The sequence below is a fragment of the Desmodus rotundus genome, chromosome X, assembly GCF_022682495.2.
Source record: "Desmodus rotundus isolate HL8 chromosome X, HLdesRot8A.1, whole genome shotgun sequence".
Taxonomy (NCBI): Eukaryota; Metazoa; Chordata; class Mammalia; order Chiroptera; family Phyllostomidae; genus Desmodus; species Desmodus rotundus.
This window is the reverse complement of record NC_071400.1, coordinates 77,712,176-77,736,755: the sequence shown is the minus strand read 5'-3', so window position 1 is coordinate 77,736,755 and position 24,580 is coordinate 77,712,176. Positions and strand designations below refer to the sequence as shown.

The 24,580-nt window shown below is 37.3% G+C and overlaps 1 protein-coding gene across 1 annotated transcript in view; it reads left to right on the top strand.

Annotated features, from left to right (window-relative positions):
* Window positions 1-24,580, top strand: part of CFAP47 (cilia and flagella associated protein 47) — a 316,288-nt gene that overhangs the window by 95,034 nt on the left and 196,674 nt on the right. Inside the window, exons 27-31 of the mRNA XM_053916952.1 lie at window positions 5,648-5,748; window positions 10,797-11,019; window positions 14,065-14,286; window positions 22,229-22,310; window positions 23,230-23,361. Of these exons, the coding sequence (XP_053772927.1) occupies window positions 5,648-5,748; window positions 10,797-11,019; window positions 14,065-14,286; window positions 22,229-22,310; window positions 23,230-23,361 (760 nt within the window). The remainder of the gene's footprint in view (window positions 1-5,647; window positions 5,749-10,796; window positions 11,020-14,064; window positions 14,287-22,228; window positions 22,311-23,229; window positions 23,362-24,580) is intronic.

Here is a 24,580-nt window from a genome sequence, read left to right as displayed (position 1 = left end):
GGTTTAGTAAGAGAACTGAATAAGATTATTTTTTAAGTGTTGACATGTTATGTAGTATGTAATCTACTACGAATAGGAAGATGTTGATGTTTTAATGCTAGTTAAACTACACATTATGTTCTATATGAGAGGCCAATTAGAAGTGTCCAGCAAGAACAGTACAGGGATGTTTGGTGGGTGAGGTTGGTCTAAAATCAGGGCTGCTAATTAGCTGGCACACAGCAGTATAGCCTTGCTAGTGGATACAGTCTTGAAATATTTTTTTGCTGGTTGGTAACCAGCCACCATCCTAAGTACTGAGACCTGGTACCTGACCTGTCTCAAACACACTCCTTCTGGACCTTGAACCTACTCAAGACCTGGTAACTAAAGGGTGAATGTCTGTCATAGCCAGAGTCCTAAGGATCCTGTACTATTTTGTTTTGGGTGGGTCTCAGCCTGTGTATAATGATGCTATTACCTAGAAATGCCTGGGACACTGCCCCGGGCTATTACTACTTGTGGTGAGCCCCTACAGACATGTCCCCTTTGTTGTGGCTGGACTAGCTCCTTGTGGCTTTTGTTATGATTCCAAGATGCACCTCAAAAACAACTATAGGGGAGCTTGGAAAAACAAAGGTTATTACTAACAAGTCCAGGAAGGTAAAAGGCAAGCCTGGGGCCACCTGGGGCCACACAGGGAGGTCACTAGTAGAGAAATAGACAGTGAGCTAGAAAGTGTGGGAGACCCTGGGGTCTTGACTTTATTGGAGTTGAGGGTTGGATGCCTAAGGTTTCAGATATTCACTCTTTATTGGCAAATTTAAAACATAGGAGTGGGAATTAAAGCAAGGGAAAGGAAAAGCAAGCAGATTTATTGTTTAAAATTGAGAATGTACAGCTCTTAATTATTTCACTCTTTTTCTATATATGGTAGCATTTTATCACCTTGGTTTCAAAAATATTCGTGATGCATAGTAGAACTTGTTACGCTTGTTGTCATGAAAATGAAAGTATAGTCACTTAAAATATTACTTTTAAATATATTCAATACAATAAAAAAGGAAATGGGTAATAATTAAAGCTGATTCTAATTATTGTTTTACTCAGTGCATAATTTGGTACTTGTATAGGGTACACCTGGCAAGTTGAGGTCTGTGTCTAGTATTTTAAAAGGATTTTCACCTATAAGTGGAACCTAATTAACAAAACAAACAAGGAAGCAAAATAGAACCAGAGACATGGAAATAAAGAACAAACTGTCAGTGACCAAAGGAGAGGGGGGCGGGGGGTAACGGGGGAAAGAAGGGGAATGGCCATCAAGGAACGTGTATAAAGGCCCCATGGACAAAAACCAAAGGGGAGTAGGATTGAAGGTAGGAGGTGGAGGTGGGTGGGGCGGGAGAGAGTGGTGGGGGGAAAATCAAGATGAGTGTACTTGAACAACAACAACAAAAAAGTATTTTTGGCATGCTTCTTCTTAGACACATTAGTGCTTTTGAAAGAGTAGGAACCTGCATCACATAAGGGAGACTAGTAGGCCATGAATTAGACCCCGAGTCCAACCATGCTGAGTGTTAAAGTATTCAGGTTTGCAACACAACTTTAGTAACTCTAGTGTAAATTAGTATCTGCTCTTTGCATGCCTTTCTGGGATATTGGGATATTTAAAATAAGCACGTAATGTGAGTTGAGAACCTTTAAGGGACACTGCTACTTAGCTAGAAGCAGCTTTTAAGGTATTCAAAGCTCCCCTTATGGACTAAGAAGAGCGGTTATGTAGGATGTGTTCATCTTTTGGAGACTCCATTCTCAGCTCAAAACTGCTGCCAATGAGCCATCTAGAGTTTTCGCATCGTGGCTGCTGAAAGGCAGGCAATGGGAATTTCAAGAGTATTTCTATAATCATCTGATAGATCATAACTGAAGGCAGTGTTGGAATATTGCCCAAAGACATGTGTCATGTTTTGGGGGGCTGGGTTATGCATAACACACTGTAGTTTTTTCACCCTTCTCGATATTGTATGTGTAGATAGAATAGGCAGTGAAGGGGAGTAGGACTTTAAGGGGCCAAGCTTTGTTCTGATATAAGCCTCTGTTCCTTATTTCTTGACCTAGCCCAATGGATGGCTGTTTGTAATAGTATCTTTATTCTATGAAGAACATTATTTTCATGGTAGATCTGTTCAACCAAGTCACAGGATGGTAGCACAGTCTCTATTCTTAAGTAGAATGTTTATTAACATTTAACCAAAACATAAGATACCAGTGTGTTCTAATAAACTATACACAGAATAATACTCATAATTTTTATTTGTTCATCATTCACATGTAGCAAAATGGAGTGTTTAAAATTGGTATGGAAACGGCCAAAGCCCAGAAACAGAATTCCAAGATGATATTTACCATGTCTTCTCAGATTATTAAAATCATAGTGCTTTTAACACTAGGTTGCAGAAAGAAAAGTTAACCATTGATGGTGTGGTTTCTCCTTTTCTCCTTTTTCTGTTCTTCACCCCAAATCTCTGTGGAGCCAGTGATGGTTGGTTGGAGAGCCCTTGCCCTGCTTAGAGACTTTTCATTTTAGAGGAAGTTCCAGTGTCTCTCCCTCTGTCTCTCCCTGAGTGCCTGTGAGCACCCATCGCATCGTTGGTCCTCACAGAGCTCCTGAAAGTTCCGTGCGTGCCCATGCCGTTGGCTGCTCCAGTTCTTTCCTGGAAACCATATTGGAAACTGTGTTAACAACTATAGTATTTTCCCATAAGAAAACTAAATTAAGAATCAAATATATTGATGTATATTAATCAACATTAGTGATTTAGCATTTTGAAAAGAGCCTCTGAAGAGACATTTGGAGATTTAAAAATTGGTTTACATCGATTATAGAATTATTTCCAGGTTGTTGGCCAAACAAAAAAATGAAATATTTCTTGTAGAAAGAATTGAGGCATATTAAAAATATTGTGAAATGTGCATATATTTCTATACTTGTTGACTATTTATCAATCTCTCTTGTGTGTAAAGAATTCTCTGCCCTTACCTTTGGTGTGATACAAATCAATGAAATCCACTCACATGTGAAACATACTTCGATGAGTTTTTGCACATTTAGATCAAACCTAAAATCTTTTTAAAGTCACTAAATTGGTTAATAGCACGTATTTCCAGAATTATTGATGTTCATAAATAACAGTGTCTTGATGGGCTGCAGATAACATATACCGTGGGGTATTGCAATGCCTAGAAGAGCAGCTACAACTTTACTCCTTCCCCTCCACTCAGGAAAAAATACTGAAAAATGAGTAAGTGAGAATCACAGTATCATCAGGAATGTTTTCCGTCTGATCTGTGAAAAATAAGTAAAACTTTGTAACTTTGTTGCTGATTAACGAAATGACATTCAATGTCCTCACTTGTGATGGAGAAATTCTTGTCTGGCCACATCACGGAAGGTCTTAATTAAACCTAGATTACATTCCATTGATCGACCTCGGTAACATAAACATGCTAGCTATAGGAAGCATCCAACGGGTAAATAAAGTTACATGGGAATTAGTTTGCTAGCAATTATTGAACTGAGAAACATTGTGAATAGGTGTGGATATACCGCTTTGGAAAGGTTGCTCAAGGATATTTGTTTTATGTAATAAGTTCTCCTAAAGCAAATACAGTCATCCAAAATGATTCCGTTATTTGTAAGTCTTTATTTAAATACCATATAGGTAGCAATTAGCACTTGCGTTTGATGGTGATGGTGGTGGTGGTGTGGGTTTTACAGTGAAAAGCACTTTTAAAGGGCTGACCCAGATATTTTCTTCTGCTCCTATTTCTCTCTCTATTCAGTCCTGTAAATAGAAATCTAGATCATTAATGCAAAGTACTGTTAGACGTTAGTTTAACTTCTTTAACTCTTCATAGCCACTGCCAGTTTTTCCAACATTCCATTTTATAATTTTCTAGCCATCTTGTGGAGAAAGGTTTGCACAGACAAGCGTATCAAGGCTAAAGAGACAAGCTTCCAATACCGTGCCCTGCAGCCCTGCCCCTGCTTCTTGCTCTGCTCAGCTCTGTGAATTCAAACCATGCTCAGTAGTGCCGATTTTAGAATGTAAGGTTGGCCTCTAAATGGTGCAGCCAGGGGGAGAACCTTAGTTAAGATGAGAAAGATATAAATAATACCATAATATTTCTCATGGCGTTTGACATGTACTTCATACGCTTTTGGAAAGTGATAATTACCAGGCCATTTATCACACAGATTTAACACAAAGCTTCAAAATTTCATCCCTGAAGTGATTTGGGATGACAAGCATAAGAGTCTCTTAATCTTCACTATTGATGGCGAAAGAATTAGAGATGCATAATTACAGTATTAATTATTCATCAGCTAATGAGCAGAGAGATGAATAATGAGACTTTCTACACCTTATTTAATGAATTATATGTGGTCACCATGCCATTCAATATCAAAATTATCTTTTGTAAAAATATAATTTGCATTTTATTGGTTTTTCTGTGCTATAGACACAAATGTTCTTACCTGACTTTTGTTTCTAATCTAGGATTTTTGCTGGTTTTATCTTCTCTAGCATGTAGTAGCTTGATTTCTAGAATCCAGCAGTATGGAGAATGATCAAATAGGACTAAGGCAGTAATGGCTCTTGGATGTGGAGAAAGATATATGGAGTGTGGTATATGTGTATGTGTGTGTATGTGGCTGATTTCAAGACTAAAATTGTCTTGATATACTATTGCAGTGCAGAACTGAAACCAATAAGGCGATATGGCAGGGGTACAGCTATTACATATAGGAGTTCTATGAAAAATCGGTTGTACAAAGACAGAATTATGACATAAGTTGGACAGGCCCAGTATAACCTAAGTGTTTTGTGGTGAAAATAATAAGGCACTTTCACAATGCTTTCATAAAATAGAGTGCAGGCTGTAGGAGGTACTCTCCACGGGTTTACTACCTTTTGCGGTATTGTTTTCAGTTATTAGACACAGTTAAAGGAGGACAAACACAAAACAAAAGCTCATCTAAAAAAGATACATGATTTGTGAGATATTTGGAGACCTTGCAGTTGAAAGAATCCTTGACCGTCCTAAATGTTGGGAATCCACAGAAGAGAAACCTGAGAGAAGATATACTGTGTTTAAGTATTTGAAGGAATGTAATGGGCATTAGATTGTAGATTTTGTTCCCTGTTCCTCCGAAACAGAACCTCTCAAGCTCCAGCTCTCCAGGTGGAGAATGGGTTGTCTCTGAGTCGTGAGGTAGTGTCTCCCTGCTAGTGCCGTCTGAGGCTAGATTCCATTTGTCAGGGATGCTGTCGAGGAAAAAGGCATGTAAATTAACTCTTAGTTTCCTTCACTTCTAAGATTTCTTGAATCTGATTATGAACCTGAATGATTACAAGCTGTGTTCTAGAGCACACTTGACAGTGAAATTTACCATCTGTGTTAAGAAGCTTTAGAACTAAATATTCTTATACCATTAAAGCAGATACAGTAGGTGGTTTAAGAAAAACAAAGGAGGTGGAAAGAAAAATGATGAGTAATTTATGGCTTGGCTCTGAAAGGCCTCCAGGATGCCTGCAAAATATTTTATTGTATTTACTGCATCTGGAAATTTTAATGTATTGAAATGCCATATTTCCTTTTTTAGGTTTTCACTTCCGGTTACTGGCACAGCAGAAAACTGCATTCTTACTATTTATCCACATCTGGCAGCTTATCTTAATAATAACCCTATTTTATACGAATATGGTAAGTTGCCTATGACTATTTTCTTTCTAACTTACACTGTATATATTTGTGGTACCCAAAGCTGACATCTAAGTAAAGTGACCTTAAAAAAAGTAAAGTGACCTTAAAAATTAACAGATATTTATTGAACTCCTGCCATTGGCCGGAGCCTTGTTTAGTATTGAGAGCAGAATATGGCAGTCTCTCTTAATTCCAAAAGTTGACAATCTAGTGAAGGACACATGAATAAATTAATACAAATGGGGCGGAATTAGGAGCTCTGTGTATGAGTGAATTGAAGTATTGGGAATACGGGGGTGGTGCAGAGAAGTTAATGCAGATGTTGGCTGTCCAGGATGACTTTATGGAAGACATGACGTTTGTGTAGAGCTTTTCAAATAATGGTCTTGAACAGGATGATTAGGGCAGAGGGCAGTGTAGCAAAAGCATGGGGTGTGATGGGAGACACAAGGCAGGCAGTGTAGGGGCAGAGCCACACCACTGTGCCCTTTACTGTGTTCCAGTGAGAACCATCTGTGGCCTGTGGGTTTTGAGTATCAGTGATTTAGAAAGGGAACAATTGTTGGGATGTGACTTGAATTAAACTGAGAAAGAGAGTGGTCAATAGACTCACTGGGGCTTGCTGCATGGGAAATGGTGAGGAAAGATAAGAATAATTAGAGGAGAAGCTGCTGAGCAGGGAGAGATGTAAAATACTAGGCGCAGAAGAGGATGATGGGCGGAGTAAAGCTCGGGGGAGAAGAAAAGATGGAGAGTGGGAAAATTTTCCTCTGTGTATCGATTGTCAAGGCCTTAAGTTTTCAGTGACGAGCTGGAGGTCTTTTTGGTGTTTTTAACACATTTTCTCACATTCTCCACTTGGCTTCTTCAAATGTTTGCCACTCCTGTGAAACCTACCTATTCCATCCTGCTCTGCCTCAGGGACAGGAGATGACCTTTTCTCTGACTTTATAGAAGAAATAGAGACCAGCAGGCAGGAACTCTGTGAACTTCAAAATGCCAAGTGTGCTTTGGAACCCATTACTTCTTTTGTCACAAAGCTGAGAGGCGACTCTCTCCTGACTTAGGCCAGTGCTTGACCTCAACCCCTTTGTCCAGGGACCTTGCTTAACCAGCTAACCTGGCTTGCTCTTGCCCTTCAACTTCTGCCTCCCTCTTAGCTCCTTTGGGGGAGTGTGCAGGATGACAACTGAGAGAAAGGAGACAATATTCTCGCGTGGACTGGCTCATTCTCAAAGAGGAAGGAGAGTGAGTTCAGGCCATACATACTCGATTTACTTAGTCTTCCCAAACTTACCAATCAGATGAACTACTCAGTTTCCCAAGGAGAGGGAGACATGTAGCAAAGGAAAGGAGGCTATTTTAGAGTAGGCTTTAACAGGAAGAAAGTGTCAGGGGCAAGGAAGACAGTGTTGTTCCATTATACTGCTGTACTTGCGTACCTTCACTACTCAGCAGCCGCTGATACTGGTGACTATTCTCTCTCTCACTGGCTAATATATTTTATTTTATATTTTTCTAATATATTGGACAGGGTGGGGTGGAGATTTCAGATAACACAGCATAGAAGGAACAATGGATGGAGAGTCATAGAACCTGGGTGGAAATTCTATTTTGTGTGTTAACCTCACACTATGCCATATGATTTTATCTTTAATTCTCAGATCCTCAAACATCTGTGATTGAATAAAATGTACATGATGAGGGAGGAGTAGGGTTCTGACAGTATGTGCTAGTCTATTTCAAAAGGCTTTTCCGAGGACTCACAAACTGTAAACACCTGGAAGGTGTATTATTATTGTTTTTATTATTGTTGTTATGGTTTATTATTGCTATTAATAACTGTTATTATTTTATTGCTTTATTACTCTTATGTTTTTCATAATATCCTTCCAGAAAATGATGAAGAATTACTGTACAAAATATTAATATCTCTTTAAAAGAAAAGAAAGGAACAAAATCTTTGTGTTTGTAGGATGATCGAGTACAAAGCATATGGGTTAAAAATAATGCATTTATTTTGGCAATTATTACTATAGAAAGACATCGTGATTCTTAAATATTCTAAAGCCTTTATAAACCTGTATAATGATAATTTATAATATATTCAGTTCTTGCCAGGCATATGGTGCTCTGCTAAGTGCCTTATATTTATTTCATTTAGTCCTTTCAGCAAGTCTGAGTTTGATACTCAATAATCTCACTTTAGACATTAAGAAAACGACTTGCAGAGAGGTTGATCAACTTGCCCCACGGAATACTGGCCTCATTTGTGAGAACTCAGAGCCGATACACTCAGTAGCTACTGTGCTGTAGACTGGAGTATATTATGTTCAGTAAAGGTGAAATCTTACAATGTATTAAGTATATCCAAAAGTAAAGCCGCATGATTTGCTTGCTGTAGCGAATGCGCTAAATAAAAACCATTATATGAATCACTGACTTAATAGGAAAGGTACACATGTGGGTTTGTACCCAACTAGAACTGTTTAGAAGTAGGTTGGTAAGTTGAAATGATACTGCCCAGTGCATACACAGTCACTCATTCTATCCTTAAATACCCTAGGGCTCACTTCTGTGAAGTTTATAGTGGCGTAGCCTTCTGGAGCTACGCACTTCTACTGGATAAAGGTTCTCTGGCAAACTCTGAATGGCTTTGCACTGAAAGAGTGGAAGAAACTTAGTATATACTAGCATATTTTTATGTGTTTTTGCTCATAAAGTAATTCTCACAACGGATTCATGAGTTCAGACCTTTTGGCTTCACTTTATGGATAAAAACATATGTTGCAGAGAACTTGTGTGATATACCCATGGATTAACAGCTCGGGAGTCGGAGTGCCAAGCTTTCAAATTAGACCTTTGTAACTATACAGGCCATGCTTTTCTGATAGAATTACATTATGAGAACATGTATAGACATCTATATACACACATACATGCGCACTACGGTGATGGATGGACGGACAGACTGACCAACATACACAGATACATATATGTACACATACATATATGTGTAGATAATCTGCCCTAGGTCACATCTGCTGCTTTTCCTTGGTCAGCACTGCCTGCAGTTGGGTTCCGATGACCACGGTGGCAAACTCTAGTGTATATACAGCAACTCTAACTGCAATAGACACCGCAAGCTGTATAAAGTGGTGTCGGCTCATAACCAAGCAGTGATTTCATTTCAGAATAATAAGTAGAAAGAATTTATTTTTTCGTTAGTGACATAGTTTTTTATATTTATTTTTGAGCACCTACATAATAATAATTTCAAAATTTTTGATGTTAAAACATTTAAAATGTTTTACATATCCTAGTTTATGCTATAGTTGAGCATTGTTTCTTCTCCGGAAGCTTTGGCATACCATAATAATTGCCTTATCGAACAAAGTTCATTTGAGTCAACCATACCACCTTTTATATATATTTTTTTTTTCCAATTTGACATCTAATGTGTAGTGGACATTTAGGCTTTTTTCTTTCAGTTTGTACTGTGTGAAAAGACACACACAGTATATTTATATATATATAAGTACACATATATAAATATATAACATTTACATATATAAGTATATATAATACTTATAAATATATAGTACTTATAAGGATTTAAATACTTATAAATGTATAATCCATATAAATATATGCATACTTATAAATACGCATATGCATTTTATATGTGAAATTATGAATTTCAGGTTCAGTAATTTGAAATTAAATTGAATAGTGACTTTATAAATGCTTTCTGACCTGCCGTGATGTGAAGTGTCACTGGCAGATAGGGATCCCGGTCCTGGAAAGACTAGAGACAATACTTCACTTCCTCCTAAAAACATGTATTATCCTCTTCTACTCCTTCTAAATGTAGTGATGCTGAGGCTGAGAAGAGATTATTTGTTGGTACGTGGCAAATATATAACATACCGCTCCACCCAGTCTATAATATGATCTGTTTAATATTATTTCATTAAAAGCGTTGTTCTTTTTTCAGGTAATAAGAAATACAAGAAGAAAACCATGAATTTATAATTAGTTTTAAGTGAGTCACCTGCTTTGGGAGCTCTCTCCAATAATCTAAAGCAGAGATTCTCTAATGGTTTTGGTTCACAATATACTGAACATCTCAGTAACTTTCCCTTAGACCAGAAGATGTACTAAGCAGTTCCATTTATTAAATGGTTTGGTCCGAAAACCTAAGAGTTGTAGTATATGTGATAGCCATAGGGGTTACAGTGATATTTAACTCAAATGCTGAATATCCTGCAGCGCCCCCGTGAATTTATCGTGACATCCCTGATACCCTCTGGCCACACTTTGTCACCTAGGGGATTGTCTTCTAATTACCCAGCTGGGATTTAATGTTGCCTATCTTAGAAAAATGTGAGAGTCTGATAACATTATTTGCAATGAACTATTCAAACATGTTTTTCCTCTGGTTATGGTTAGTATCGAAAAATTTTAATTTTATTGAATGGACCAAACCAAATGAAATATTGTGAGGTTTTTAAATGAGTTGTGCTTGTGCCCTTAAACAGGCAGATTTTGAAAACTATAATCAGATCATTTTATATTCTTGAAAATTTCTCAAGAATTTGCTCAGAATGTTTTGTTTTATTAACGCCTTTCCCTTGGATAGAAAGTTACTTTGAATCTAAAGCCAATATTTTGCTTCTGTAAATTTTTCAGCTAAGGTTTAATTCTAACAAGTAAAGCTAAAAAATTGTTAAAGTATTTGACATATCTAATGGAAAAATGAAAAGTTCTATTTTGGGGAGTGTTTTCACATACTGTTATGGCAAGAAGAAAATTTAATGATTTTTTATTGTAATTCATTTATTTTTAAAGCATTTCTGTTGGGTATTTGAAAAATATTTTCTTCTTTTTATGTTAAGATAGGAGTAAATCGGATCAGATTTTTTTTTTGAGAGCATAGAACAATTTGTAGAATGAGCTCTGTTTGTCTACCTACAAACTACAGTAACTGACAGAATATTTTACTCTATCGTCAAGTAACTGTTTTTACAAAAAAATGTGAATTTTAGAAATGCCACCATCATCTGAAGCATTGAACTTGGAAGAAAGTGAATCAAAGGAAAGTGAAAGTGTGATGGAAAGCGAGGAGGAAAATCAGCAATGTTTTCCTGAACCAGGAACAGAGACGTACAAGTTCTTTCAGCAGGTTGTAAATGCAGCTCAGACCTGGTTCAGCCTCTTTGGCTGGCCTGGAGGACCACATACCTTTTGTATACCAGAGAGTATAAGAAGGTAACAGTTGCATGTTTCTCTAAATCCCTTGTTATGTATCATACAATACCATATCATCTATTTATTGGGGGTTTAAGTGAAATACAATATAAAATAATTTATTCTACACTGACAAATCATGAGACTATTAAGAAAAGGACAAAGATGCAAATATAAATTCTTTTTTTTTAAGATTTTATTTATTTTTTTAGAGAGTGGGGAAAGGAGGGAGAAAGAAAGGGAGAGAAACATCAATGTGTGAGACAAACTTTGACGACATTGATTGCTTCTGGTACTCCCCCAACTTGGAACCTGGTCTGCAACCCAGGCCTGTGCCCTGACGGGGAATCGAACCAGCGACCTTTCGGTTCACAGGCAGGCACTCAATCCACTGAGCCACACCAGCCAGGACTAAATTCTTTAGTACACACATGTTTTTGTATTCCTTTTAAAAATCCAATGATTTTAGGCAGCACTAAAAATCTCTATGTCCTCATTTGTCAAACACAAAGGGTAAACTATGGCTAGGAAAAGCCCTTCTAAACTTGAAAATATCAGCCCTAGATTTAGACTATAATCGGGTAGACAGTGGTATTAGGGAATAGGAAGTGTCCATTTTTTCGACACTATCTTCTCTTTGACAGTACATTTACCTCAGTCTTTCATGTGTTGTTTTTATTACTCCACATGTCTAAAATAGGTACCCTGTATAGGTTACATCAAGTCACTGAATTCTGTTGTTCATTTAAACAGGAAGTTGGGCACCTCCCTTGTTATTACGTTGCCGGTGTAGTGGTTTTCAGAGCTCTTGTATCTCCTTTCTCAGCACTGGTGTGACTTGCTGGCACCATGGGGGCGAGTACTAATCCTTAGCCTGAAGGGCTATATTACAATTTTTGCATCTATATTTAGAAGTGGGCTAGGTTATGTTAAGTGTGTAGTTTTTCTATAACTTAACTTTTTCAGTTTTCTAAATTAATATTACAGTATCAGCTTCATAGAAAAAAATTTGCTAATATTTCATCTTTGTCTCTGGGGAGAGAAAATGACTGTAGCACGTACCCTGAAAATTTACCCGCTCGATCATAATAAAATCATCTGACTCCAGGGAACTCTTTTTAAAAGATTTTATTTGTTTTTTAGAGAGAGGGAAAGGGAGAGAGAAAGAAAGGAGAGAAACATTGATGTGAAGGAGAAATATTGATCGCCTGCCTCTTGTAAGCAGCCCGACCTGGGACTCACGATTCAGTCATGTGCCTTGACCGGGAATCGAACCTGCAATCTTTTGCTTTGCAGCATGACACCCAACCGAGACTTACCAGTCAAGGCACTCCAGGGAATTTTTGAGGGACGTTGTTCTATTACATCTTTTCTGTTTTTTGCTTTGGTGTTTGTTATACTGAAAAGTTTACCTATTTTAAGGAAATTTTAATGATTTCATTTTCTTGGTAAACTCGAGGAGGTATATTTTACTTAAATATCACTCTTATGACAAAGTGATGCCAAATTCACATGAGTACTTTCATTTTGTGATAAGTACGATTATGAAGAATACTTTGTATTCTTTTTGTTAGCAATTTTAATTACTTTTTATTTTAGTTCATTAGTTTATATATTAAATTTATTGGCATAACATTGATTAATAAAAAGGTTTCAACTATACAATTCTATTAATACATCATCTGTATATTGTTTTGTGTGCCCACCACCCAAAGTCAAATCTTCCATCACTGTATATTGGACCCCCTCTACCCTTCCCTACCCTCACCTGCGCTTCCCTCCAGTAACCACCATACTCATGTCTGTGTCTATAAGGTTTTGTTTGTTTTTCTTATTTGTGCATTTGTTGCTTTCAGTTTCATGTCCCACATATGAGTGAAATCATATGGTTCTTGACTTTTTCTGTCTGATTTCTTTTGCTCAGCATAATATTCTCAAGAGCCCTCCATGGCATTAGAAATGGCAGCATTGCGTCTTTTCTTATGGCTGAGCAGTATTCCGTAGTATGTATGTACCGCATCTTCTTTATCCAGTCATCTGCCAAAGGGCACTTTGGTTGTCTCCATGTCTTGGCCCCTGTGAATCATGCTTCAATGAACATATGGGTGCATATAGCTATGTGAATAAATATTTTCAAATTTTGGACATAGATACCCAGAAGAGGGGTAGCTGGGTCATACAGTAATCGGCAGAGCCAGGATCTGAGCAATGGTAGTCAAACCCTTACCTAAATCAATGTTCTTTCCCCTGTAGTATGTGATACAGACCTGCTAGCTAGCAGACTGACAAACTGCCATTCCAAATGACCCCTTGGGCACTTTTTATTTGTCAGTCTAAGCTAGTGACAGATTTGTGACTGATTGCTATCAAACAAATAGTGTAGTATTAGATATTTGATAAACTGTAGACGGCAAAATGGGTTGGAATTTTTTCCTTCATTTAAAAATTAGCATATGTAACAACTTGGTGCAGAAAGTGTCAGGAAACAGAAGTTGCATTGTCCTATTTAAAGAACAGAGAAATACATGGGGACAGTAGATCTCTGGACTTTATCTTTAAAATGAGAATTCCTACTCCTGAGGCCAGTGTGCAAAATGTGCCCTTCTAAGTATGAAAATACAAATATTGACAAAATATGTGTAAATTTGTGTCTAAACATGGGCGGTGAATGTTTGGAATATGCCTTGGAAACTGTTATAGGAATTATTATCTTTATAGTATAAAAAGTTGACTCCAGTGAATTACACAGACAGTAGGTGATGGGTCCAGGATTTAACTCCCAGACTGTTTATCCAAAGTACTTACATTTTCTCAGGACAATGTAATCGTTCAGATACTTGACAAGTGTAACCTTAGATAATTATATGTGTTTGAAACAAGATGCTGGAAAGCTGCGGGGTTATTTTTAAAGTCTAATTTTTACTAACATAGTAGCTGCATAAATGAATTTTGTAATTTCCTTTTTGATTGGTAGTTTGGAATAGAATTTTATTTCATCATTGAACATTTTCCATAATATATAACATTTTGAGATTTAAAGAAATTTTCAAAATAATTTTCCCATAGGGATGTGTATAAAATACAGACCCACACAGGACTCCTGTCCCATGAAGACATTCCCAAACCGAGTGACTCTTTAAAATACAATAAAACTATTTATGATGTGATACACCACTTGAGTGGAGAAATGCCAGATGAAATTCATCCTAGTCAGTCTTTACCTGAGGATCACACTGAAAGAGTGATTCAACTTTATAAGCAACATTCCTCAGTTCTTAACTTTCTCAGGTAAGTCCCTGGATGTGCTAATTTAAAAATTGAGTAATTAGGACTTGGTAGAAAAATAACTAAGTATGGATGGTAGGTAGATAGCTAGATAGATTTTGATAGTATTTGTTTTTTTAATAAAATATTTAGTACATTTTCAAAATATACATAACCTTCTAATATACAACTTGCAAAAATATTAGCAAATAAGGATTTTATAGCTTAGCAAATTTATAATCTAAGGCAATCATTCTCAAACTTTATCATCCGTCCCAATCATTAGGATGACGTGGTAAATACATTGCTGGCCCTTACCCACAGAGTTTATAATGCTAATTTGCATTTATAACAAATGTCAAATGATACTGATACTTTTGGTCCATGGCCTCATTCTGAGAATTCTCATATAAGTCAAGTATATAAATCCATTGAACAAAAAAGGAATGAAACCAATAATTTATTCTTCAGATTACCATGAGTACAATCTGAAATTATGGGCACTGTGAACTTTTAGTCTACATAAGGTCTTTTAATATGAAAGTAATGGGCAGGTGATATTTTCCATAAATGGTTGATAGAAAATATAGGAAAAATACTTGTCATCATAATGTCTGCAAAGATTAAATGGCAAGTCGCCAAGAAATGGAAAAGCAGAGCTCATGAAAACTGGAAGAGGAGTGTTGCTGAGTATCTAGCTCTTCTTCTGCCTGTGTCTGAGGTACCCTTGTCCGCTGGAACTCCCCACAGTCACTGGCAGTGTTGTTACTCCATTTTCCATGCTCCCGTATCACTAAAGTAGTATTTGTTACTGGTTATTATTTATGCATTAGGGTTACTATATGTTGAAATATATTACTGTGTTTTTATATTCGGCTTACTTCTGTATGGAATCTACCCCATAGTCGGCCAGAGATATCCATCTATGTTCACAAGAGTGGGGATGGAGGGTAAGAAGAGGACACGTCTAGCAGGAATACAAATGAAAGATGGTGTTCAGTTTTTAAAATTTCTACATCAGAATTCTTCAGTCCCTAGCGGTACTCTGGTCTTCAAAATTAGGAATGGTACTGAACAAAATACAGTAGCTTTTCTTCATTTCTTAGGTTCGCACTCTCATGATAATAGCCAAAACTGGCTTGAGTTTCCTGTCCCTTGGAAAAGATCTAGAAGTTTCTAAGTCATTGAAAGTGATTGAGTGAAGATCCCAGCAGCCTTTTATAGGGGATGCTAGGTTGGCAAAAAAGAGGCAGGAGGGTGGCTGGCTCTGAAGCTACAGTGTGAGTGATAAATGTGTGAGAACTGGAGAGTGGCTAAGGTAATTATGAGGGTCCTCTTGGTCCTTGATGGAGCTAAGAGGTGAGATACAGGATTGCCAACTCAGGCCTCAGCAGCAGATGCCCACATGGCAACTAGGCTTCAGGCATAGAGGGGACATTGCCAAAGAGACTGAGCAACCAGAAAACTAGTCACAGACCTTCATGTACAGGTACAAGAGTCCCTCTAACCTACCTCATGGAAGCCCAGGTGCAGGGGTGATCCATGTCCTGAGATGGTGTCATATACAATGTGGAGATCTCTCCTTTATAAAAATAATCACAAATTAAAATACAAAATAAAATTAGATACATGGCTTTAGAAGTGGCTCATGCAAGTGAGGAAGCCTGAAGTTAAAGCTTTACTTACTTGTCAATAAGCCTGCCTCTTCCCAGATGCCCTCTGACGGTGGGTAGAGGAGGTCTGAGATTGGGGTTGTTTATCCTGAAGAACAGCATTACCACAAACAGACGGTTCTGGTCAGAAGAGCCTAAGATATGTGAACATTCAAGTCTGCACTTTCTCTGTCTTTCTCCACACCCAGTCTGGGTGGGAGAATGAGAAAGATTCTTTCCTTCAAGGAAAACGGCACACCTCAGACTCACGCACGAGTGTGCACGTCACTCATTTGTGAGCATGTGAGGGCAGGAACCACATCTCATTCATCTGGCATCTCTGGACACGCAGGGGCACTGATAGCACAAAATGGGTCCAATGGTCATTAAATATTTATTAACATTTTCTTTCACAGAGCTTTGCTTTTTGAGCTCCTGTGCTAAAAGGCATAAAATTTTAAAATTGAGTTTCAGAACACTCTAATAGGAACAAAGAAAATTTTGTGATATATAAAATTAAGGGGTAAAGGAAGAAAAAGTAAAGCATTTATATTCCTAGAGGGGAGATGTAACCAGTGAGAGAGTCAAGTTAGAGAAAATTAGGGTGGGTACTATGTTATACATTGCTCTTTCGTTGTAATATTAAACTATGAACTCTTAAGAATGGCTTTAATTATTAAGATATTTATTTCATCATACCTATATTAGTTTGCTAGGGCTATCATAACAAAATGCCACAGACTGGGTGGCCTAAAAAATACAAAATTTTTTTTCTCACAGTTCTGGAGGCTGGACGTCCAAGATCAACGTGCAAGTAGATCGGGTTTCTCCTGAGGTGTCTCTGCTTGGCTTGCAGATGGCTGCCTTCTCTCGTGCCCTCACATAACATTTTCTCTATGTGTACATATGCCTGGTGTCTCTCCGTGTGTCCAACTTTCATCTTCTTATAAGCACTAGTCAGATTGGATTAGGGACAGTCTTAACAGCTCCATTTTACCCTAATCACTGCCTTAAAGGCCTTACCTCCAAGTCACATTCTGAAGTACTGAGGGATAGGATTTCAACATACGACTTTAGGGGAACATAATTCATCTCATAACAATGTTATATGTGTTGTATTATTAAAAATAGGTAATGGTTGTTATAGTTTACAATAAATTTTGTGTTGCTATATGTGAAATAATAGGCATAATGTTTCTTGTGATTCGTGCTTGTTACAGACTGAGATGTGTTCGCCCAAAGTTCACATGTTCAAGTCCTAACCCTGAGAGTGACTGAATTGGAGATAGGACCGTTAAGGATGTAACGATGTTAACGATGTCATGAACATTGATCCCTAAGCCCATAAGACTTGTGTCTTTATAAAATGAGGACGAGGCACCAGAGATCTCTCCTCCCCCTCTCTCTCTGTGGGAGTGCAGAGAAAAGGTCATGCAAGGACACAGCAAGAAGGCGGCTTTCTGCAAAGGGGAGGAAAGGCCTCGCTAGCAACCAAATTTTCAGGCATCTTGATCTTGGACTTTTTGCCTCCAGAACCATGAGAAAATAAATTTCTCTCGTTTAACCAACCTAGTCTGAGGTACTCTATTATGGCGGCCTGAGCAGCTTAACACAGTGTCTAGTATCCTCTGATATAATTTCATGCATTTAAAAGTAATAATTATTTTTATGATGTGATTATTTTTTGTTGAAAAAGTTTTTCTGATTTACAATTTCCATAATGTAAAACTAAAACAGAAGCAGAGTATAAACACTGCGCACCCTACACTGGAACTATGAGGTAGGGTAATATAAAGCCGCTATAACTCTTATTTCTAATTCCACTGATTTTTTTTAAGTTGTTCATTTACCAAAATAAATGCACTTAGGAGAATCAACTTACTTCCCTTTACAAGTACATTCAATTCCATGTGTGATGTTACTTCTTTTATCTTTAAAACTGTACCTTCTTTCTTATGCGTGCCCATTATTATGTCTTATTTAATGGAATTGCATTTAAGAATGAAAATATTTCAAAGCAAATAAGTGATTCTGAAGCAAACTGAAGTGGGGTAAAAGAGCATGGCTTTTGAATGAGGTGGATTAAAGCTTAAATTCTAGCTCTTTTATACTCCTGTGAGTTTGCACAAGGTGCTTAACCTGTTTAAGCCCCAATTTCAATATCTGTAAAATTGAGGTTTATAATTCTCAAACTTGGTTGAATAGAGAAGGCATATAATAAAATATGTAATATATGATGCATATATATGATGCATAGATGAGAGCGATAATGATGAAGTATAATGAATGATGACTAATGGCTTTCATGTGCTAGATTTTTTTTTTAATTATTCTAAAACAGTAACCATTAGTGACATACTGAAAACTGATTTTTTTGGTATCACTATCATTGAAATAGACTATTTAAATAAATCTGTTCTTCTAGTAGGCATAAATGTCTGTTGACATAAACATACCAGAAAATTCAGCATTTATCAACTCTGTCTTTATATTTATAAGATAAATGGAACCTTTATTTACATTTTTATCAGTTTAAAATCAAAGACACATGAGTTTTGTTTTAATTTTACCACTTCATGCTCTTGGTCCTTGACTGATTCAATAAAGTAAATGCCTTAATCCAATAAAGCAAAAATTCTAATGCCATTCTTATTTTAGAAAGTTAGCTGTGCTTTTAAAATCTATTGGAATATTAACTGTGAACAAAAGGGGGGACGTTTTCATACTTAACTAGATTTTATTGTTTGTGCAATATAGAAATCAAATAGCTTTCTAAGAACATCATTAAACTCTGTGCTACTGGAGATAGCTATGCCGCACTTGGAGCATTATTTTTGGCACAGCTCCTGTAGTGCCGGCATTAACGCGGGAGGTTTCTGTTGTGACATTTTGCAGTATGATGATGCAGGTATGGAAGAATGATTTTGGCATTAAAACCAAGCCATTCAAATTTATTGCTGTTTTATCTGTAAATATATGCCTATCAGGATATGTTGACTCTGATAAAAATTCCTCAACAGCCAGAATGTGGCAGTGCGGGTAGTAAAACTGGGTCATTAATCCAAAATACACGCATATGTTTCATCGTGGAAAGAAAAGCATTAAATTCAAAACGATAATAAATTTTATTAGTTTCCCTGTTTAAATTTGGTGACAGTGAGTGAGGACTTTTGTATAAGTGAAATTATATTTATCTTATGCAATTACCGAGAAACCGTATAATTTTTGGAAGTTAAGTTTAAAATTTAATAACCTATTACATCTAATTTTCTTTTGTTCTACTAATGGTAAACTTGGAAGAAATATACAAATAGAAAGCCTGGAATGTAAAAGTGTAATCAAATCAATTATGAGAGTCAACACCATAAAACTAATGACCAGACATAAACTATTGACAAAACATAATTGTAAATACTGTATGAGCGACTGATGAAGTTAGGCCTTAAGATAGATGCAAAATAAAAAGTAAGAAACAAGTCTCTTGTACGGGAGGAAAAATAAATTTTCCTCTTTCTTTTTAGGTTCTTGGCTGTCATAAAAGACAGATTAACAGGAGGAAAAAGAACAACTTAATTAGATGACTAAGTATGGTAGCCTCACAAAGATATGAGACTCAAAGACATCCAGGAGGTTGAGGCTTATGTACCACTGAGCTAGCAAAGGGGTAGGAGTCCAGGGCCCGGAGAGATGGGGGGATGGAGGGATCCTGAGAGGGGAGGAGGAAATGTTTGTTAAACTTGGGTTGCCTTGCCATGCAGGAAAGTCTCTCAGGTAAAGAGTTTTCTCTAGGAATAGCTCTCTTCCGAGTGAGGGCTTGCTTTCTAATGTAAATTTCCTTTATAAGTGTAGATTTTCATTACAAAAGGGTAACTTCTACGCCGTTTTCAGAACTCCTGTGTCTGTAGTTTCTCAGAATAACTGAAATGCCAAAGAGGCATATTTTGGGGTGACCTATTCTGCTTGACTTGACTTCACAATGGCATCTGTAAAATGCTGGTAAAGAACAAAATTCAACTAAGTTTTAAAGATCTGATTGGCTTTATTCAACAGTTCATGAATCAGACAGCATCCAATCTAGCAGATGGGAAGGGGCTCCAAAGAGTTCTGAAAGGCAAGAGATTTTGTAAGCAGAAAGGAGATGAACAGGGAAGTTGTACAGAAGCAGTGAAGGAGGGGGCGCGGAATGCACCGCCCCAAAATGTGCCACTTTGGCACGCGGATTGTTTTTAGCTGAAGGCAGTTGAGACAGACTTGGGGAAAGCTCTCCTCTCCCTTAACTGCCTCCAAGAATATAGACAGGGGGCCTGGCCCAGAAAGAGAGTTACTACCAAAGATAACTTATACCAGCCTTATCTGCATGGCGGGGCAAACATTTGTTGACCAAACATCTGCTCTTCTCATCTTCCTGTGAATTATCTTCCTCCCTTTTGAATCCCACATCCTTACCCCCCTTTTCCTAAATTACCTGACTACTTGGGAGTTTCACATCTTTGTGGGGCTCCAGTAGGTACGTATTTAATTTGTTTTTCTCCTGTTAATCTTTCTTATGTCAATATGATTATTAGACCAGCCAATGCACCTAAGAAGGAAGGAAGGGAAACATTTTCCACCCCTACAGCACAAAAAGTAGATTGGTTGTGGAATTGCCTTTAGGGGATGGCAGGGCTCTACTGTTGATAAGGAGAGATCTGACCAGATTCACAGGGAGCAGTAGGGAGGGGCCCTAGGAGGAGGTTGCCTAAAGCAGTGGTAAACAGTGATGGCATTGGCTGAGAAGCTGAATGCCTCACAGAGCATGGAATTATGGGCTAGAAGATTTGAAATAAAAGAAGGGCTGTGAATGTGGCCCAACACAAAAATCGTAAATTTACTTAAAACATGATGAGATTTTTTTGGTGATTACATGTCACAATGTATTTAATGTGTAGCCCAAGGCAACTCTTCTTCCAGCGTGTCCCAGAGACACCAAAAGGTTGGACACCCCTGCTAGAGTTTCAACTTAATGGGGCTTCATCTCTTTGAATTCTTACATAGGCTTTCGGTTGGCTCCTCCTGCTAAGAAGTAGTGTTCCATTCAAATTAGATTTTATTCAAACATATAATAATTTGAATGTAATGAAGATTCATAAAAATAGGTAGGAAATGCAGACAGTTAAAAAGTGTAAAAATCAGAGAGAAGGGATGATGTTTGACTTCCAAATGAAGGAACTTTATCTGTGTGTGGCACAACTTCTTCCACTAGCTTTGACTGACCCAGGGCCACGTCAAACTTAACAACTCTAGGACTATGTCCATTGCTTCCATCTCCACTAGGGTTCCCTTCCTTACTTCTCTCTTCTTATGTTTGCATTGTCTTCAAGGTTTAAGCTTTTGGAATCATATTAAGTGTCCTTTTTGCTTTTTCTTTGTCTGACTTCTCAGTAGTTCTAGGATTACAGACTGCTGAGGGTGTTCCAGAGTTGAGTACTAGATGAGGCATTCTTTTCGGGTAAATACTTTTGGTGGACGGAGTTCTGTGCTCATTAAATGAGTTGTACCTACACACCCAAATGCCTCTAGGAAACCCTCCTGCCGAAACTGTATTAGATGTCTGCTGGTTCTGTGGTGATGGATGTGCATATGAAGAGTTTGGATTAAAATGTTTCAAAGAATTTCACAGTGAAAAAAGTATAAAGCCTTAAGTGTGATAAATGTGTTTTAAAGTATAAACTAATATAAATAGGTATTAGATTTTGAATATATAAAATATTAAAAATAGATATTTTCTGCTTCAGCTATTCTACTTATAAGTTTGTATAATCGAAGAGGCCGCACATTTTGGATAGTCTCTTTGGAAAAATAAGTGATGAATTTTGTTGTATTAGGGGTTATTTATATTCAGGCATATGTGGTGATACGCATTCCATGAATATTGGGTGACTGATGACCTATTTATTACATGTTTTACTGTATTCAGACTTTCTCCACATATTTTTCAATATTATAATGTTATTACAAAAGATGGTTAGCAGTTTGACAATGGGGGCTAAATCATAACTCTATATCCCATTAATATGTGAGGATAGATGTGGATAATTAAAGACACTTAGTAAGATCTTTCTCATTAATCAGTTCTCTAATGGAAACATCATATACACATTTTATTGTTAAGGGAAAATTTTAAGATTAATTATATAATTTTTAAATATTAAGATTATAACTTAATCAACAAAGTATATAACTTTGAAATTATTTAATTGAAGTTGAAATGCAAGTGATATACAAATTGTGGGCATTATACCATAATAATTTGGATTTTTCTTTTTAAATTGTAGCGCTAAGGGAGCGCACATTGCTCACGTACTGCCAGAATTTCTGTTTGAACCAGAAGATTATAAGAAGTGGATTGAACTTAGAGTAAGGAAATATAATTTCTTGGAACAACTGCACAGATATTATTGAATTTGCTGATTTTTGATCTGTGCTTAAAGATTTCATTTTAGAATCCTTGGGTTTTCATTTATGAAGTGTCCTAAAGATTATGCTTCTCTAGAATACACACACACCCACACACACACACACACACACACACATTTTTATATTTGTTTAAAAATCTCTGTGAGGCCTAGGTAGAAATGATCACATGGTTTTCTTAAATATGTAAGTAGTTGCTCCTTTTAGGGAATTTAGAAATGAAGAACGGTGTGTGCTTATGTAAACTTTTTGTTGCAGTGAAATTTTAGAATATATATCTTCCAAAGAAAACCCTGGTTTAATTTGACCTCCATTTCACATTTCCCTTCTTCAGTTTTAGAGGAGACTAGGGAGAAATTAAGCCGGATATGCATAGCTTTTTTCCGAATTATGCAATTCATTTTATGCAAATCTATTGAGAAGGGGCATTGTTTTGAGCTGTCTGGAGGCTTTGAGGCAAGGCTAGCGGTGGTACTGTTACTATGGTCACCGCATGGTATTAGTAGCAGAGCCAGGAGCCTGTTCTTTGGCGCTCTCCTGACTCCCTGTGGCTTAATTCACAGTGTGGCTCTTAGAGGCTTAGAGTTCAGAATAACTTTGCCTCTCATTCTGCCGCTTCTGCCCCAGAGCTGGTGGGTGCACTGAATGAATAAATCCATGACCTCTGGGCTATGAGTTCCAGAAGTTAGCTGTGTTGATAGTTTCTATGATTGACACATGGGGAATTAGAGATCTTGATGAATGTATAAGAAGGACATGTAAAGATTTTATTTAAAGGGAAAAAATATGCTAAGTAGTTAAAATTTTGAACTTACATTTGCCTTGCATTCTAATCAATGTTTTAATATTTTATTTATTAAAGTCTGCCACTGCTGATACCTTGCTGATGTATTCCCCCATGCCAAAGGAAAAGCAACGTTTTACTATAGATATGGCTGTTTTTGAAAACTGGAGTAAACGGTCATGGACAGATTTATTCCTTCAGCTATACAAGGTACCATTTCCCCTCATATTCATTGCTGGGGTTTTGGGGTAATTTACAGAGATAATGTTTTAGTAAAAGTATAGGTACTATTACTGTAAAAGATTTCAAACCACAGTGGCTCAAATAAGATAGAATTTTTGTTTATTTTCTCATGGAACTGTGGGCAAGTGAGTGGTTTAGAGGTAGTGGGGTTTCTCTTCCATCCTCGGTACTGGGCTTTCATCTCTGGGTCAATTTCTCCGAATAAGAAAGACCAGATAAGGGAGTAAGAGGACAGATAAATTCCTTTTAAGGTTGTTTCCTGGAAAGATGCATCATTTCCCTTCACATTCCATTGGGCAAAATATAGTCATATGACTGCACCTAGCTTTAAGGGAAGTTGAGAAATATAGTCTGTAGAATTGGTAGCTAGCTACATGTGTTTTCCAGTATTAAAAGGAAGGATTAAAGAATGGATATTGGTGAAAAGTATGGTCTCCACCTGTAAGGCATTGTAGTCTCTTGTAAAGTTATTCTGGAGAGACGTTCACTAGCAATCATATAACCGTAGGCAAGACCCGGTGTTGATGAGATTCTCCAGTTCACTTCATGCCAAGGTGCATTTGTGGGTAAGTTAACATATAAATTGTACCTTCACAACCTATATCTTTATTGCTGATACTGGTTGCAGTTCTGGAATCATTTTCTACAGTTCCAAGTGTGGCACGCTAGGTCTTGCTCCCTAAGACCAATGGAGGCTTCTGCTCTGTCCTCACTTACAGATAGGGTGAGCTGCAGGACAGGGAGTTAAAATGAAGCAGTTAAGTTAAATAGAAGCAGCAATTTGTCACTCAAAGGAAAGGACAAAATGAAAAGCTAAATAGTATTATATGTCACAAAATGCTTTTTTAAATGTTTGTTTAATCTTCTCAACCAGTACTGCCCAGTGTATAGATGAGGAAACTAGGGCTCTCATGCCTACTTTCTTCCAAGATCACCTGATTTGGGCCATAGAAAACCACCTGATATAGGGAACTTTTATTTCTTCTTCATTGTTCTCTGCTGTGGCCCAGGAGCCCAGGCTCTCTTGCTGCTCTCTGGCCATCTAACGCCTTCACTGCAGCCAGCCAGCCAGGCTTACCTTCCGAAGAGTTCCTTCTGCTACGGGATTCCCACTTAGTCCTCTTCTTCTCTTCTTTCCACCTCAGCCTGCTCTGTTTCTCTTCCTGAATGTCAAAAAGAAGAAATC